This window comes from Cetorhinus maximus, unplaced genomic scaffold, assembly GCF_964194155.1.
Source record: "Cetorhinus maximus unplaced genomic scaffold, sCetMax3.hap1.1 HAP1_SCAFFOLD_1654, whole genome shotgun sequence".
NCBI classification, from domain to species: Eukaryota; Metazoa; Chordata; class Chondrichthyes; order Lamniformes; family Cetorhinidae; genus Cetorhinus; species Cetorhinus maximus.
In genome coordinates, this window is record NW_027597594.1 from 7084 (window position 1) to 23401 (window position 16318).

The window sequence follows — 16318 nt, forward strand, 5'->3', positions numbered from 1 at the left end:
CATGGCAGTGTTCAAAAAGCAGGGGAGTTTTTCTAGCAAAGGGAAAACTGAGAGATGACCTGATAGAGGTCTTTCAAATTACAAAAGAATTTGGATAGGGTTTAATGTAGAGATGTTTCCACTTGTGAAGATTCAAAGCTAGGTAAGACAGCCACTAATAACCAAGAGAGAATTCAGGAGAAACGTCTTTACCCAGAAAGTAGTTACAATGTGTAACTTGTTACAATATGGATTAGTTGAGGTGAATAGCATAAATGCCTTTAAGAGGAAGCTAGACAAGTACATGAAGGGGAAAAATAATACAAGTGTATGCTGATAGGATTAGAGGAGAGTGGGAGGAGGTTCATGGGGAGCATAAATGCCAGCACAGACCAGCTGGGCCAAATGACCTGTTTCTCTGCTGAAAATTCCATGCGTTTCATAAGTGTTCTTCTGAAAGAGTCCACTAAGTTTAAATCTGCACAGTATATTAACATATGCAATAATTTAAAGACTGATACAAAATAAGGACTTACACTCCGAACAAAATCAAATGATTTTACTATTTCTTCATTTTTATTGATGGCGTTTATCCCATGGTTTTGTTAATCATACAGTAATAAACATGGCTTTAATATTAAATTGTTCTCCTTATTATCCAAAGTCACCATAGTCCATTTAAACAAATATAAAAATATATAGTTAATACTTTGTACAACACTGTTTTGGTCCAAACAAAAGTGGATCACAAAAGCCAATACGCAAACTTTAAAGAGTTCCCAATTTTTTTTAATCAGAAAGGATGTTAAATGGATTAGGCAACTTTGAATAATGAGATTTACATAATAAAATCTTCTAATAGACAATACTGAACGAAAAACATACTACTATAACAAAAAATAATTCAAGTTCACAGATTTGTGTTTTTGTCCAAGAATGGTAGATTGACCGAAAATCATAAGATATGTACATAATAGTTTGTAATAAAATGAAATAAGTCAAAAAAGCATAAACAGAATTTAAAAAGCACATGTTCTATGAAATGAAGACAATTCATTTGAAGTCCTCCAAGTATGATTCTTCAATCATTCTGCAGTTAGAAAACATCAGTGCACAACAGGCCATCCATTTAACATCTACACATTCACATACTTCACATACTGTGATGAAACCTTTGCAGAATTACCAGCCCCTATTCTCACTGATGCTCTACAGTCTGTACAAACCTTTCAGTACAATTGGGTGGTTTATGAACAATATCTAGTGGTGCAGATGAAGAGGTATCAATATACAAAGCCATTCACTTTGCAGGTTGTTTGTAGCCAGACCATGCCAAGTCTTTAACTAATGACACTGCTGGAATCTCACAAAAAAATCTACAGTCCACCCATCACCAGGCAACTAAAAGCAGCGACCAATTATATGCAGGTTCAAATGGTCCTAGGTAGATCTGATAAAGCCCAGAAGGAGGTACAATTCAATTAATGCAGGGCACCAGCTCTTTATAGAAAATACATTTTCAATAATTAGCTGTTTTTTAAACAGTTGTGACAACTATTTCTTGCGTCTAACAGCAGTCTTTATCTTCCGACCAGTAACAGCTGAACGGCCACTAGATGTCGTAGAAAAAGGATTGGTGCTGCCAACCCTGTCCAAAGGAAAAACAAAAACCAGGTTACTTATTGAATTACATATAAACAAATTAACACAAGTTCAAATTGTAGAAAGAAAGTCTCTATTTGTATTTCAGAGTTTGTCCAAGTCACATATTTACTGATGCTTACTGTTGATATTGAAAAAAATCCATCCAGAAGTGCACTAAAACAGTAGCCTCGATAAAATAAATCGAGCTGTTTAAAACAGTGAGGGTTATGGCAGCCTAGTTCTGCACATTTGCACCTTTTGGTTGGTTCAAATTGAAAACTTTCCAAGATCAAAACAGAATCAAATTTAGATCAAATGTTTTGGCATTGTGTTTGATAAAATCAATTGGATAGGTTCTTGAGAATTTCCAGATGCAACAGCACAATCTCATGTTTTGCTTTAAGACGACCATTTTGTTAGATGGTGCTCGATACCCCAGTATAAATGCAATTCAGTAACTTTAAATTGGGCGGCAAATTATTCCCAGTCATCTGCTAATGTAATCCCATGAGTTCACTGCTTAAAAATGTGTGAACACAATCAGTGATTGTGACTTGCCCTCTGATTGCTCAATACCTTCCCTTAAAGCAGTTCCATGGAGTTACTCAAAAAAAGGACACATTTGATAATCCGCTTATATTCACCGCACTAATTGCTATTTTAAAATTGCCCACACATCACACAATGCTTGTTCAACAAATACTATTTTGTGTTAAAAGTAAATTCAGGTCAAATTTTGCTTTATTTCTAGATATCCAACAACTGGTTTGAAGTGCAATCTAGAACTTTCAATTAAGCTTGAATGAAATGTAACTTTTTCCTGATGGACATCTAAGCCAGTAGCACTCTACAATGCCAGAGTTCTTTCTTTTGACAATCTTTTTTCCAGTCACTGAGTATCTAATCTTACCAAAACAAATATTCCAGCAAGAAGCATTTAGTTATTTTATCATATATGATGGTTCTTACCCAACAGTGAATCCAGGGGCTGGGTTGAACTGGAAGCCACCAGTGGGGCCAGGCTGCTGTGATGCTCCCGTTGAAGGAGATCCAAATTTAAATACCTCATTTGATGAATTGGTGGCGTTGAAGTTAAAACCAACACCACTATTTCCAAACTGGAAAGTGTTACCTGCAGATTACAAATTAATTTAGAAATAATCTCTAAACAGATAGCATATTATAGAAGTGGCAACTTGTTTCTGGATTACTGGTGATGTCCTTGCGAGCGATATGCCTCTGCTTTTGAGAAAGGCATTACGCTGTGCTAGAACAATTAATTGTTCTACTCTGGTCACACACCAAACTTCAAAATAATGATCTGTTTCAGTAAGAATATTTTTACCACTATAAAAACTGATCACTTTTATGCATTATCCTGCTACAGATACTACTTCAGTTCATTATGACAATTTACACACCTTGGTCTCTTTCCCCTACACGTCTGGTATCTTCTCTTGGAAGTATCCCTCTTGCAAGTCTTTTGAAACATCTCCTTCCTTATAAACTCCTGTACACATTCATAGCATTATCCTGGGGTTGGCTATCTCACGTAGCCTCTCTACGGGCATCGTCTCAATCTCAGAGAAGACCTTTTCCGACCGCTCCCTTGTATTCCTCACCACCCATATGTTCTCCTATCTGGCCTTCCATCGTTCTCCCTCAGCAAACTTTACCATATCCAAAACAACACTACCCAATATGCTTTGCTTGGCCAAATCCTGCACACATCACTCCTAGCCTTGCTGACCTGGTCTCTCCAGTGAATCAATTTAAAATTCTCACCCTCATGTTTAAATCCACTGAAGTCTTGCCCTCAACCCATAATATTTTTGCAACTTCCAGCAGCCCTTTAATTTACCCAAGACCGCTCTATTGCAATGAGCCTGAGGTCCGTCTAGAGCAGCTGTGCCTTCAGCCACCTTGGCCCTACTCTCTGTAATTCCCCCTTTAAATGCTTACTCTTCATTTCCCTCTTTTCCTTAATGATTAGCTTATAAATCCATCTTTTGACAGAGCTTTTGGATTGGTATTCAATTTTTCCTCATGAGGTTTTAGCTAGTTGGCCAGTATCCTATAGGTCAGACAGCTCCATTTATTTTCAAATTCCATGTCCTTGCTTAGAAAGCACACCGCCATATTATCCAGTAATAATAGCTGTTGAGGTGGTGTTGAGATGCAGTGGGTCCCTGCCTCTGAGCCAGAAGCTCTGGGTTCAAGTCCCACTCCAGGCCTTGATGGCCAAGGAAGGTGTATTCATAACATGGCCAAATAGGTACAGCATCAACTTGTAAATCCTTCCAACAAATGCCAATGGCAGGCAGTAAGAGTGGGAGAGACTCTTGGTTAGCCATGTGATGGAAAGAAACCTCTACCATCCTTATCCATAGCTGTAGGCTACAACATGCAAATAAAAATATATGATGTTGCCACAGCAACTTTGACTCCTTGGGGGTCGGGGGGAAGTGGTCAGATCAGTTGGCTGGATGACCGGTATAGATCAGATTGATACCAACAACACAGGGTTCAATCCCCCTTCCAGGTGGGGTCGATTCAGGACCGGTCTCCTTTCCCTATATGTGATGGAGGTTGTGGCACTGTAGGTTGGACCTGCCGTGGGCAGGGATCTCGAGAAGAAGAATAGGTGTTGAGCAGAGGAACATACAATGGTTGTAAATGTACTGACAAATTTGAAAGGTGTGCCTAATTCTCAACCTTCTTGGTTTTTAAAATGTCAGGCTGGATCATTACACACTATTCTCACAGTTTAGGTACTTGCCAGGCATCTATCAACACAGCATTTACTAGGAGGGTAGGATTTTATTTCCCTCCTTCCTTCCTGGGAATGGCATGGGTGTAGTTTCATAGTAAAGCCTAAGATAATCATTTAAAAATTAATTTCAATCTGCTAACATTGTTAGGATCAGAGAAACTGGTTTTGCTGCAACAACCCTATCATGCAACCAACTTCTGTGCTGTATGGAGGAGATCTCCTAAAACTTATTTCTTTGGATATATACAAAGAGTTTTACAATTATAGAAGGTGCTTTAAGTTAAGATTTTAAATGTACAAGCTGTTTGCATACTGCCACATTACTGGGCAATAAATGCTGGCCCAGTCAGCAAAGCCTACATCCCATGAATGAATAAAAAAAATACAACATATTTTCCCAAATTCAGAGGGAGCTTTCCTTACCCAGTTTGGCCAACATGTTACTCCAGACCCACAGCAATATGAGTGACTCTTAACTGGCCTCTGAAATAGCCTAGAGCAAGCCACTCAGTTCAAGGGCAATTAAGGACGGGCAACAAATGCTGGCCTTGCCAACAATGCCCATATTCCATGAAAGAATAAATTTTAAAAATTGGATATGGTCAAATTTAGAGCACAGTTCACCTTACTGAAATGTGAATTTACTTACTCGAGGTAGATGAAGTTGAACCAAATGTGGGTTGCTGATTAGGTAACTGTCCTCCAAATAGAGATGGTTGACTATTGGTAGACTGTGAACCAAAGGCAGGTTGCTGACAACCGGTCGAGAATGCAAAGGTAGGTGCACCAGAGGAACCAAAGGCAGCAGGTGGCTGACTGCTGCTTTGTCCAAATAAAGGGACAGGGGTCTGTGTGCTACCAAAAGGTGGAGGATTTGCTGCAACTGTAGAACTTGATCCAAAAGCAAAGATAGGGTTTGATGAGCTACCTGAAAGCAGATCAGATGGTAAGCAATACCATTAAAAGGTCTTGTAGTTACTGACTTGATCACTAAACTTTTTTCCAGCCATTCTCCTGCACTAGCCCAAAATACACTTGTAGATAAATTTACTTTATGACACAAGAACACAAGAAATAGGGGCGAGAGTAAAGCATATGGCCCGTCAAGCCTGCTCTGCCATTCAAGACGATCATGGCTGATCTTGGGCTCAATTTTCCCGTCCACTCTCCATATCCCCTATTCCCCCAAGGCCAAAAATCTAACTGTCCCAGCCTTAAATATATTCAACGATGGAGCATCCACAACCCTCAGGGTACAGAATTCCAAAGATCCACCGGCATTTTGAGTGAAGTATTTTCTCCTCATCTCAGGTGTAAATGATCTGCCCCTTATGCCCCCATGTTTTAGGGTAGATGCTGGTTGGGCAGTCTATCAAGCCCCTTCATAATTTTGCAGGGTTCAATGAGATCGCCTCTCATTCTTCTGAATTTCAGAGAATATATACCAAACTTGCTCAACCTCTCATCATAGGACAACCCCCTCATCCCAGATACCAATTAAGTGATCCTTCGCCTCCAATGCAAGCATATAATTTCTTAAATGTGGGAGCAAAAACTGCAGTTTTCCAGATGCGGTCTCACCAAAACCCTGTACAATTGTAACAAGACTTCTATATGTTTTTACTCCAATCCCCTTGCAATGAAGGCCAACATGCCATTTGCCTTCCCAACTGCTTGCCTCACCTGTATGTGAACTTTTGAGTTCCTTCTACAAGCACACCCAAGTCTCTTTGAACATCAACACTTACAAGTTTCCCACCCTTTAAAAAATATTGCTTTTCAATTCTTACGACCAGGCTGAATAACTTTGCACTTCCCTACATTATACTCCATCTGCCATCTTATTGCCCATTCACTTAACTTGTCTCCATCTCTTTGCAGCCTGTTTCCTCCCCACAGCTTACCTTCCTACCTAGCTTTGCATTATCAGCAACTTTGATACCTTATTCTATGTCTCTTCAACTAAGTTATTAATACAGATTGTAAATAGCTGAGGCTCCAGCACTGAAACTTACGACACTCTACCATTCACTACCTGTCAACTTGAAACAGCCCTATTTATGCCCACTTTCTGCTTTCTACCTGTTAAACAATCTTTTATCCATGCCAAATATATTACCCCCTACTCCGTAAGTTCTTATCTTGCCTCTTGGAAATCCAAGTATACTACATCCACTGGTTACCCCCTCATCTACCCTGTTGGTTACATCCTCAAAAAACTCTAATAAATTTGTCAACAGGATATCTCTTTAGTAAAACCATGTTGACTTGTCCAAATGTTTTCTAAGTGCAATGTTAAGACTTCCTTACTAATTGATTCCAGCATTTTCCCAACAACTGATATTAGGCTAACTGGCTTGTAGTTCATTGCTTTTTCTCTCCCTTTCTTGAAAAGCGGTGTAACATTTGCCAACTTCCAATGTAATGAAACTGTTCCTGAATACAAGGAATTTTGAATAATCATAGTCAGTACATCCACTATCTCTGCAGCTCTCTGTTTTAGAACCCTAGGGTGTAGGTCGTCAGATCTCAGGGATTCGTTGGATTTTAGTCCAAGTTTCTCCGATATTTTTTATCAATGTTTTGGTGGCCCTCTGCTGGTTTCTAAAAAACTCCAATAGTGAGACTTGCTGCTGTTTTTGCAATATGGTAAGCCTCTTCTTTTAATCTAACACTATCCTCAACTTATTGAACATTTTGAATTGTTTATTTAAATGTTTTCCATTGTTCATTTATCTCCATATCTACTTACCCAATCAACCTAAGCCAATTCTCCCCTGATACTTATGTAATTGGCTTTAAGATTCTTATTTGTGATTGGAGTATGTCACTTTCAAGGTTAGTACAGAATGCAATGGTATTATGATCACTATTTCCCAGTGGATCTTTTATTACCACACTACTGACTAACCCTGCTTCATTACACAATACAACCTTTAAGATAACTTTATCCCTAGTTGGCTTCACAACGTATTGCTCCAAGAAACTGTCACAAAAAACATTCTACAAACTTATCTTCTAGACACTCTTGCCAATTTGATTGTCTGTCAGTGGGAGGTTAATGTCCCTTAATTATTACATTGCCTTTGTTACAAGCTTCATTAATTTCTTGTTTAATGCTCTGCCCAATGGTATAACTACTGTTGGGGGATTTATAAACTACTCCCAGCAGTGTTCTCTGACTCTTGCTGCCTAATTTCCACCCACACTGATTCTACTTCATGATCTTCAGAGGCCAGATTCTTTCTCACTAATGTCCTTATGCATCCTTTACTTTCAGGGCTACCCCTCCTCGTTTGCCATTCTGTCTGTCTTTCCAAAATATTGTGTACCTTGGGATATTTATATCCCAACCTTGATCACCTTGCAACCATGTCTCTGTAATAGTGATTAGATCAAAATGATTTACTTCTATTTGCACCATTAGTTATCTCTCTTATTACAGGTGCTTTGTGCATTTAGATAAAGAAACTTTAATTTCATTTTGTTACTTCAATTCCCTGCAATGACCTTATTCATCGATTTGCAACTTTTGTTAAACTTTCTGTCCCTTCCTTCCCACTCTGCTTGTCTTGACTCCTATTGTTATACTGTTCTGTTGCCTTGACCGTTCTCTTTGGATTTCCACATCTCCCTTCACCTGAATCCTCTCCTGCTCCGTTAGTTTAAAGCCCTAGTTATACGATTGGCCAGGATACCGGTCCCAACTCGGTTCAAGTGGAGCTCATCCCAATGAAATAGTTCACTCTTCCCCGAGTACTGATGCCAGTGCCCCATGAATCGCAACCCCTTCTTTCCACACCACTCTTTGAGCCACATTAAGTTGCCAAAATACTAACAAACAGATTTTAATTTCCCAAAATTGGGGTATAAACACGAGATGCTTTCCCTCTAGCTAGTGGGCACTCAACCTCTGCCAGCTTTTGTATCTTTGGACAGCAATGCAGACTGGCATGAAGCATCTACTTCAACTATTAGAATTCTTCCAGGTGCAAAATAAATTCTATAATGGAGGTGGCCAAAAAAAAAATCACAATACTATATTATCTATTGCAGTTATAAACATATCAATTCTTAGAAGGAACAAGGGAACAAATTGTCTGAATTACAGTTTGAGTTTGATTTTTTTCTTAGTAGTTTTCAATAAATCTGGAATTGAAAAGTAGTCTCAGTAATGATGACCATGAAACCATCATCGATTTTTGTAAAAACCCATCTGGTTCACTACTGTCCTTTAGGGAAGGAAATCTGCTGTCCTTACCTGTGCTGGCCTACATGTGACTCCAGACCCACAGTAATGTGGTTGACTCTTAACTGCCATTTGAATTGGCCCAGCAACCCAAGGACAATTAGGGACAGGCAACAAATGCTGGCCTTGCCAGTGATGCCCACATCTCATGAAAGAATAAAAAACCTTCAGCCCTTTAAATCTGCTCCATCATTCTATCTTAAAAGGGGAATGGAGGTAGAGCATGAGATAAATCATCCAGAGTCACAATCCCTATGTTTAAAAAAAATAAACTATAAGCAAACAAAAAAAGGTAAACCAAATGCCAGCCTTGCAAGTATGTGAAATATTTTTGTGTAAATTTCCTTCAAAAAAAAAGCACACCCAGCATAATGCCTTTCAAGTGTTTTTTTGACTTGGGATTGACTTAATACTTCAACTACAAGAGCTTTTATATGAAACAAAAACAATCCCCATGTTGCCCTTTACATTTCTGCATTTTACATGTCTCGCAACAGATAGGTCATGGGAAGACTTACCTGTTGAACTGGATGTAGTAGTTGAAGCTCCAAATGTAAACACAGATGATGTAGCAGTGTTATTGCTGGGTGCTGAGCCAAATGAGAATGGTACAACGGAGGGCCCTGCACTTGACGTACTGGCAGTTGATTTAACATCCTGTGAGCCAAATAAAAATGGCTTGGTTGCAGCAACAGTTGATTCAGAACTACTTCCAAGATTTGCACTACCCATTGTGGCGCTAGCCTGTCCAAATAAAAACGGTGGGTTTGTTGGGAGTGCAGAATTACCAAATATGGAGGGTGTGGAACCCCCAGCATTTACTGCTGCAGGCGTGGAAGAACTGTTGCTAAATAAGTTGAAAGTTGGTTTTGTAACTCCTTGTTCTAGAGCATGAAGGGAAAGAAGTAAAATTAAGATCAATTCATAAACCATCGCAACTATTTCTACACAATTGTTGTCAAGCTGTTTATGCCATTAAAATGCATCAATGTGCATATGATGCAGTTCTAGAGGCTAACAGAACAAACACAACTTCTTTATAAAAAAAAGCATATAGAAAGAACATTTTGTTATTATATATGCAAACTGAATGTTTAAACAAAAATACATGGTCACCTTGGGCTATAAAAGGTTGAAGTATTTTCTGCAGGATCCCAAGGTGCAAATACAAATCAGTTAAATTTACAAGCCTTTAATGTTAATGTCAGATAAACAAGAATGTTTTTAAAAAGATAAACTGTGAAAATAAACATGCTATTATTTCCAGTTAAGAACTTAGGTCAACAACTGGATGAATAATTGACAAAGCTCAATTTGACCCAATAATGCTCTACCATCAGTCAGCAAAACAAACCCTTCATGCTATAGATCACTGGGGAAATTTACAGATTGGATTTGAAAAAATACACAGTACAGACACACTATGTACTTTCTCATACACAAAAGGCTTCTGATTTTAAGAAAACTTTCAATAAAGGAACAAAGTTCATAACTATTGCCAAGTGTCATATGTACTAAGAAAGTAAATGTTTAGAAGGAGCAAGAAAAAGGTGCCACAAAACGAAAACAGTTTAAACAAGTGAAAAGGCACTCAGTAGATTGCATACTTCTCCTACAATGTGTTAACTCAATGTTACTATAATTACACAGTTCTTCCTGGAGGCTTTCCCTTGCCTGGTTGATGGTCTGTAACTACAAAACTGAAAAAAAATCTTTATATTAAGAGCTTCCATCTCACTGAGGAAGCTTCAGGCCAATCCACATCCAGCATCATATTCTGAAAACTCTGTTCACATTTTGACGAGTGTGACGAATTCCACCACAGCAGGTGAGACAATGCGCAATATTCTAAAATAATCAACAACATTCTAAACAAAACAACCCACAACATTCTAGAATGCCTCATCTTCCAACGTTAACAGATCCTTTAAAAAATTCCAGGATCCAAATCTGCATCTTTGCCAAAATCTAATCAGTTCTTCCTGATTTGTGTTTCAAGCTTCTTTGAAATCCATCCATTACTTTTTGAGATATGTTGTTTACAGACTAGAGTAAAACAGGAGCGAAATCATTACCTCCACCCACTTTCAGTGGCAGAGGTTATAAAAAAATTGAGTGTGTTTAGAGATTCAGTAGCTACAGGGTGGTATGGAGGACAAACATGTAGCATTTCACCTGTAATTATCAGGTTTATTAAATACCAAATTAACAATTTAAAGTGGAGGATGCCAGTCCTGGCTACTCTTAAGCCATTGCTAGAATAGTTGCCTAATAATCGCTTCAGACAAAACATATCTAGGAAAAGTTACATTTCACTTGGTTCTAGGCATTCAACCAAATCACCACAGTTAATAGCTCAAATTCCAGTAAACAAGAATACAATAAATAAAACCAGGAGAAGACCATATAGCTGTCGAGACTGCTCTGCCATTCAATATAATCATGGCTAATCTCTGGCTTCAACTCAACTTTCCCTCAAATCCCTGGTGGGCCAAAAATCCATCTATACCAACCTCGAACATGTATTGAACAATGAAGCATCCTCAACTCTCACGGATAGGGAATTCCAAAGATTCACAACCTTTTTGAGTGAAGTACTTTCAAGTCCTAAGTGATTGGCACCTTATCCCAAAACTGTGCCCGTGTTTTACATTCCCCGACCAGTTTGGGAACAATATCTCAGCATCTACCCTCTTAAATGGTTCAATATCACCCCCTCCCTCATTCTTCTAAACTTCAGAGAATGTAGGCCCAATGTATCAGCCCCTCATCATAGGACAACCCCTCATCCTGGGAGAGGGGGTGCGGCGGGGAGATGTGTTGACTGGGAGCATCACTCTGCCAATGCGGAAATGGTGCAGGATGATCTGTTGAATATGGAAACTGATGGAATGGGAGGCAAGGGAAAGGGAAACCCTATAGTTGTTCTGGTGGGAAGGGAATGGGGCGAGAGCAAAGGAATGCCAGTATTTTGAGGGTCAGTGAAGGTGCAATGGACTGAGCAATCTTCTGCAGAGTGAAAGGGATACATGCATGCTGTGGCTACAGAGGGAGCAATCTGAGGTGAACTAACATCACACAAGTGTTTTCACACAATATTAAATCTTGGGATTATTTTTCAATGTATTGATTGGCATCTTCCATTTGCAAGAGATAATGTGAATAGTGAGGTCAGATGAGGTCATCTGTGACACTTCTCCTGATGGCTGAACAAGCCAATTCTGGAAAGGCAAAGTCCACCACAAGTGTCACACAGGAAGTTTTTCCTTGCCAATGGTGTGGGATGATCACTGTTTGCACCTTGTTTGCAGGACTGGAGTCTGTTTTGGAGCTTGTGAAATGAGGTCATCGTGGCAGCAAATTTCTACCCAGCTGGTGTTGCCATTTGCATCAATTGTCAGCTAGTGTCCCACTTGTCATGATTAACATCAAGAGCTTTCACGCCTCTCATCAGCATCCTTGAATCGGAGCTTTGGGTGTCCTGCTGGTCTCTTGGCACAGGTTACCTCCCGCATAACATATCCTTGAGGATTTGGCCTCCTTCCATCCTGTGCACATTCCCAAGCCAGCAAAGTCTTCTTTGCTTGATTAGTGCTATCATGATCTACATATTTGCCCCAAAAAGGTCTCCATCATTGGTGACTTAACCTTTCTATGTAACGCCAAGGACGTGTTGTAGACACCGGACATGGAAATTATCGAGCTTTTTTTCTTGGCAAGTTGCCCAGGCCTTGCTGCCAGTGCTGTGGATGAAGGCCGTGCACACAAGTATCTTGATCCTGCAGGTCAGCTTGTTCATTTTCCATGCCTGTTTTGTTAGTTGGCCAAAATTGATGGCTACCTTCCCAATGATATGCTAAGCTTTTTGTGCAGAGACAGGTTGCCTCTCACCTTTGGTCCAAGGTAGCAGAATTTGCAGACTGCTTCCAGTGGTTATTGAACATGATTACAGATGGAGACAACACCCTCTCCCGTAGCTGCAGTTTTCCTGGCAGATTGTGAGCGAGAACATGGCAAGCATGGGACAGACAACCCACGAGCCTTTGGAACTGGTCTTCTGCCTGGGCAGCTAGTACAGCTTCATCACAAAACAGAATTTCTCTGATCAGGACATGCCACACTTGTGTCTTGGTTTTCAGTTTTAATGGATTGAGAAGTTTCCCACCTGATCGTGTGTAGACACTCCTTCCACGTTGGCAGAGAAAGCAGTCAGGGGGACAGATAAAAGGTACAAAATAGTCAGAGCTAAGAGACAGCCGCGTTCCATCCCATTCTTGATCTCAAGCTTGTCAAAGATGGAGCTGTTGAACTGAATGGTGCCATGCATTTTGTCATCGAAGGATCATACGAGACCACGAAGCTTGGGAGGACAGCCATTTTCTCTAGTATCCGGTAGAGGCCCATCCTACTCACCGCGTTAAATGCTTTTGCGAGATCCACAAAAGCAGGCAGACTACTCTCTGCACTTCTCTTGAAGCTGGCACAGGGAGAAGATCATGTCTGCTGTGGCTCTACCTACTCTGGAGCCACATTTTGTCTCTGGGTATATTCGGTTGGTTAGTTGATTGAATCTCATTAGAATGACTCTGGCAAACACCTTCCTAGTGACACATGCTGAGGAGTGAGCTGCCCTGGAAGTTGTCACAATCCCCCTTGATCGCCTTTGTTCTTGTCTAACATGATGTTTGCATCACGCATATCCTGTAGGAAAGCCTTCTCTCCAGCAGAGGTGGTAGTAGTCATGGAAGTATGGCAGCAGGTGGGGCTTTCCATGCTGAGTATGACACCCTTTCCATGTGCATTCCTTGCTGCTGGGGAGTCAATGGCCTTCTCAAGCCCAAGTAATGAGGATTCTGCATCAAGCTCATATATACAGGTAGCTGTGTAAGATCAAACACAGGCAAAAAGATATAGGAACATAGGAAACTGGAGCAGGACTAAGTCATTTGGCCCCTCAAGCCTGCTCCACCATTCAACTAGATCATGGCTGATCTCCTACTTTAACATTTTCTCACACTACCGCCCTATCCCTTGATGTTTTAATATCTAGAAACCTATTGATCGGTCTTGAACATACTCCATGATTGAGCCTCAACAGCCCTCTGGGGTAGAGAATTCCAAAGTTTCACTGCCCTCAATGAAGAAATTACTCAATCTAAGTCCTATCCCTTATTCTGAGACTGTGTCCCATGGTTTTAACCACCCCCGCACCCCAGGGAACCATCCTCATGTGAGTATAGCTCAGAGCAGTGCTCTACCCAGCAGGCCATTTGCTTGTTCCCAGCAATGAGTACTTTCCCATGTCTGGATTTCAAAGGTGCAACTTTGGTGACGGTGGCACCGAGTGCTCTTTTGATACCATCATGTATAGCGTAAAGGTTACTATTGTCTCTAGCAGTTTGTATTTCTTCACGTAGAGTAATCCAATACTTGCTGGCACAGTTCTTGCTGTCTTCTGTACAACAGCCTTAGCTAGATTTAGGGTTAGGAGACAAATTGTAAGCCAGGTGAGCTGTGTTCTTTGCTTCGATGACAGGAGCCATTTCTGCAAGGTGGATTTTAAACCAACCTTTGCTCCTGTTTCTTCCTTTGCCAAACATGGTTACTGATAGTTTCTACAACTTCATAGACGATTGACCACAGAGGCATCCATGCTTCATCAGTATTTTCTGGTCGGCCCTCAGGTGGAAGGGACTGCCTGTAAGCTTCTGAGAACTTCTAACACTTGTTGTCATCCCTCATGGAGGGAATGTTGATGCATGATATGCTGTTGTGTTTGGACTTATGTATTTTTTGTGGCTGCACCTGCACCCTGCTACTGACAAATGATCAGTATTACAATCTGCATCATGATAGGTGCGTGTGTGAAGAACATTAGTCAGATTGCATCTTCTGGTGATTATCAGGTTAGGCCAGTGGCCAGGTCTCTGATGGTGCCATGACACCTTCTGATATCTGCCCTGGACCAAGGTGTTAGTCATGCAAACCCCATACTGTGCACAAAGTTCAAGTAGCCACTGTTCATTTTTGTTGACAATGCCAACGCTATGACCACCAAGATATACGTTTGGCATGAAACTCTGTTTGATCCAATTCTTGCGTTAAAGTCACCCGAGAGAACTAACTTTTCTCCATCTGGCAGATGATCCAGAATATCATCTACAGTGTTTTAGAAGTAGTCTTAGTCTTCAGTGCTACCATACAAGGCTGGTGCGCAAGTGTAGATGATGGTGTCAAAAGCTTCATCTGAAGGCAGTTGAGTTACAAGGCGTTTGAAGTCACGACAGGCATCTCAATTATCTGTCATTCTGTTGTTGACAGCAAAGCCCACTCCATGTTCATGGTGGTCATCTTCACTTTTGCCATGCTATGGTATAATTGGCTTCATGCATTGATCCAGTGTCGGTCAATCTAGCCTTTTGGAGAGCAGCAATGTCGATCTTGAACTTGTGCAGCTCACAGTCAATCAATGCCGTCTTACGTACATTGTCCCTTGACTGCAAGCCCTCATGCGTGCCAGGATACACAAACCTGATGTTCCAGCTTCCAAACCAGAGAATCTTCATCTTTTGTTTCTTGGGTACCCATTTACCATTTGCTTGTCAGGATAGGATCCCTATTCCTCAAGCACCCAAAGAGGATGACCGATGTTGGCAGGTCAGTACCTTATTTGTTGGAGGCTGCCCAGCTTGCAATAGACAGCCTGACCAATAGAATGCGATGATGCTTCCCACCCTTAGCCTGCGCCAATTGAGCTGGGCTTATAACCCATAAACTGCTGTCTCCCCTATTGGTCCCCTCACTGCTAAGAGTTAAAGACAAAGTGTCCTCTTCCATTTGTTTTTTTGGCTTCATAGCCTGGTCAGGATTTGCCCAGCATCTGCAGTATTTGCCCAGACTTGCCCAGCATCTCCCACTTGACCTTACAAACCGAATCTAGAGGAACGGCAGGTGCTCCTACCTCTGGATCCCACCTGGTTGCTGAAAGGTGTGCTTCAAGGGATCACTAGCTGCTTACAGGACCTTTACCTTTTTGCCTTTGAGTCTCCTGAGCCAGGCCCACAAGGCACAAGGTACTATTTGTGTCAGTGGTTTTGCCACAGGGTAATGTTATGCGTCACGTGCAGGTGAGGATCCACTGCCCCTGGCTAGCTTACTGAAAAGCAGGAGCTGAGCGCATAAGCCTCTCCTGGCAATACAGTCTCTGCATCACCAAGAGCTCCCTGTAGTGCTTCTGTGCAGTGGCACATGGCAACTAGGCACCCCATGGCTCGAGGCTAAACTACAGGGGAAACGGAGGAGCAATGGCCCCCAGAGATGCAATATAGAGGCCCACCAACGCATGGAAATGCCCTGGCACCCATTAGCTAGGTCCCAGCTATAGGTCAAATAGTACCCACAGCCTTATATGTATTTGTGCCAAATGATCACACTGTGAGAAGTCTAGTGACAAGGCCCCCTGGAAAAGGGTGACCATGACTATTAACTACTATATTGAAGGTGTAAGAGAGAACATGTATTTGCTCAATGGTAGCACTCCCGGATAAAGTCAAAAGGTAGCGGGTTCAAGATCCACTCCAGAGATTTGAGCACATATTCTATGCTACCAAGGAAGTGCTGCACTGTCAGAGGTGCTGTCTTTCGAAAGAGACAGTTAACAGAGGCTCAGTCTA

The 16318-nt window shown here is 41.1% G+C and overlaps 1 protein-coding gene across 4 annotated transcripts in view; it reads right to left on the reverse strand.

Annotated features, from left to right (window-relative positions):
- Positions 1 to 533: 533 nt before the first annotated feature.
- The window catches only part of nup153 (nucleoporin 153), a 64303-nt gene continuing 48518 nt past the window's right edge, over positions 534 to 16318 (reverse strand). For 3 of the 4 annotated variants that reach the window (XM_078536909.1, XM_078536908.1, XM_078536910.1), the window contains 4 exons: positions 9164 to 9529; positions 5046 to 5324; positions 2593 to 2755; positions 534 to 1627 (listed from right to left, as the gene is read on the reverse strand). In XM_078536909.1, the coding sequence (XP_078393035.1) occupies positions 1534 to 1627; positions 2593 to 2755; positions 5046 to 5324; positions 9164 to 9529 (902 nt within the window). In that variant the 3' untranslated portion in view covers positions 534 to 1533. The remainder of the gene's footprint in view (positions 1628 to 2592; positions 2756 to 5045; positions 5325 to 9163; positions 9530 to 16318) is intronic. The other variant, XM_078536911.1, reaches the window with a different exon arrangement.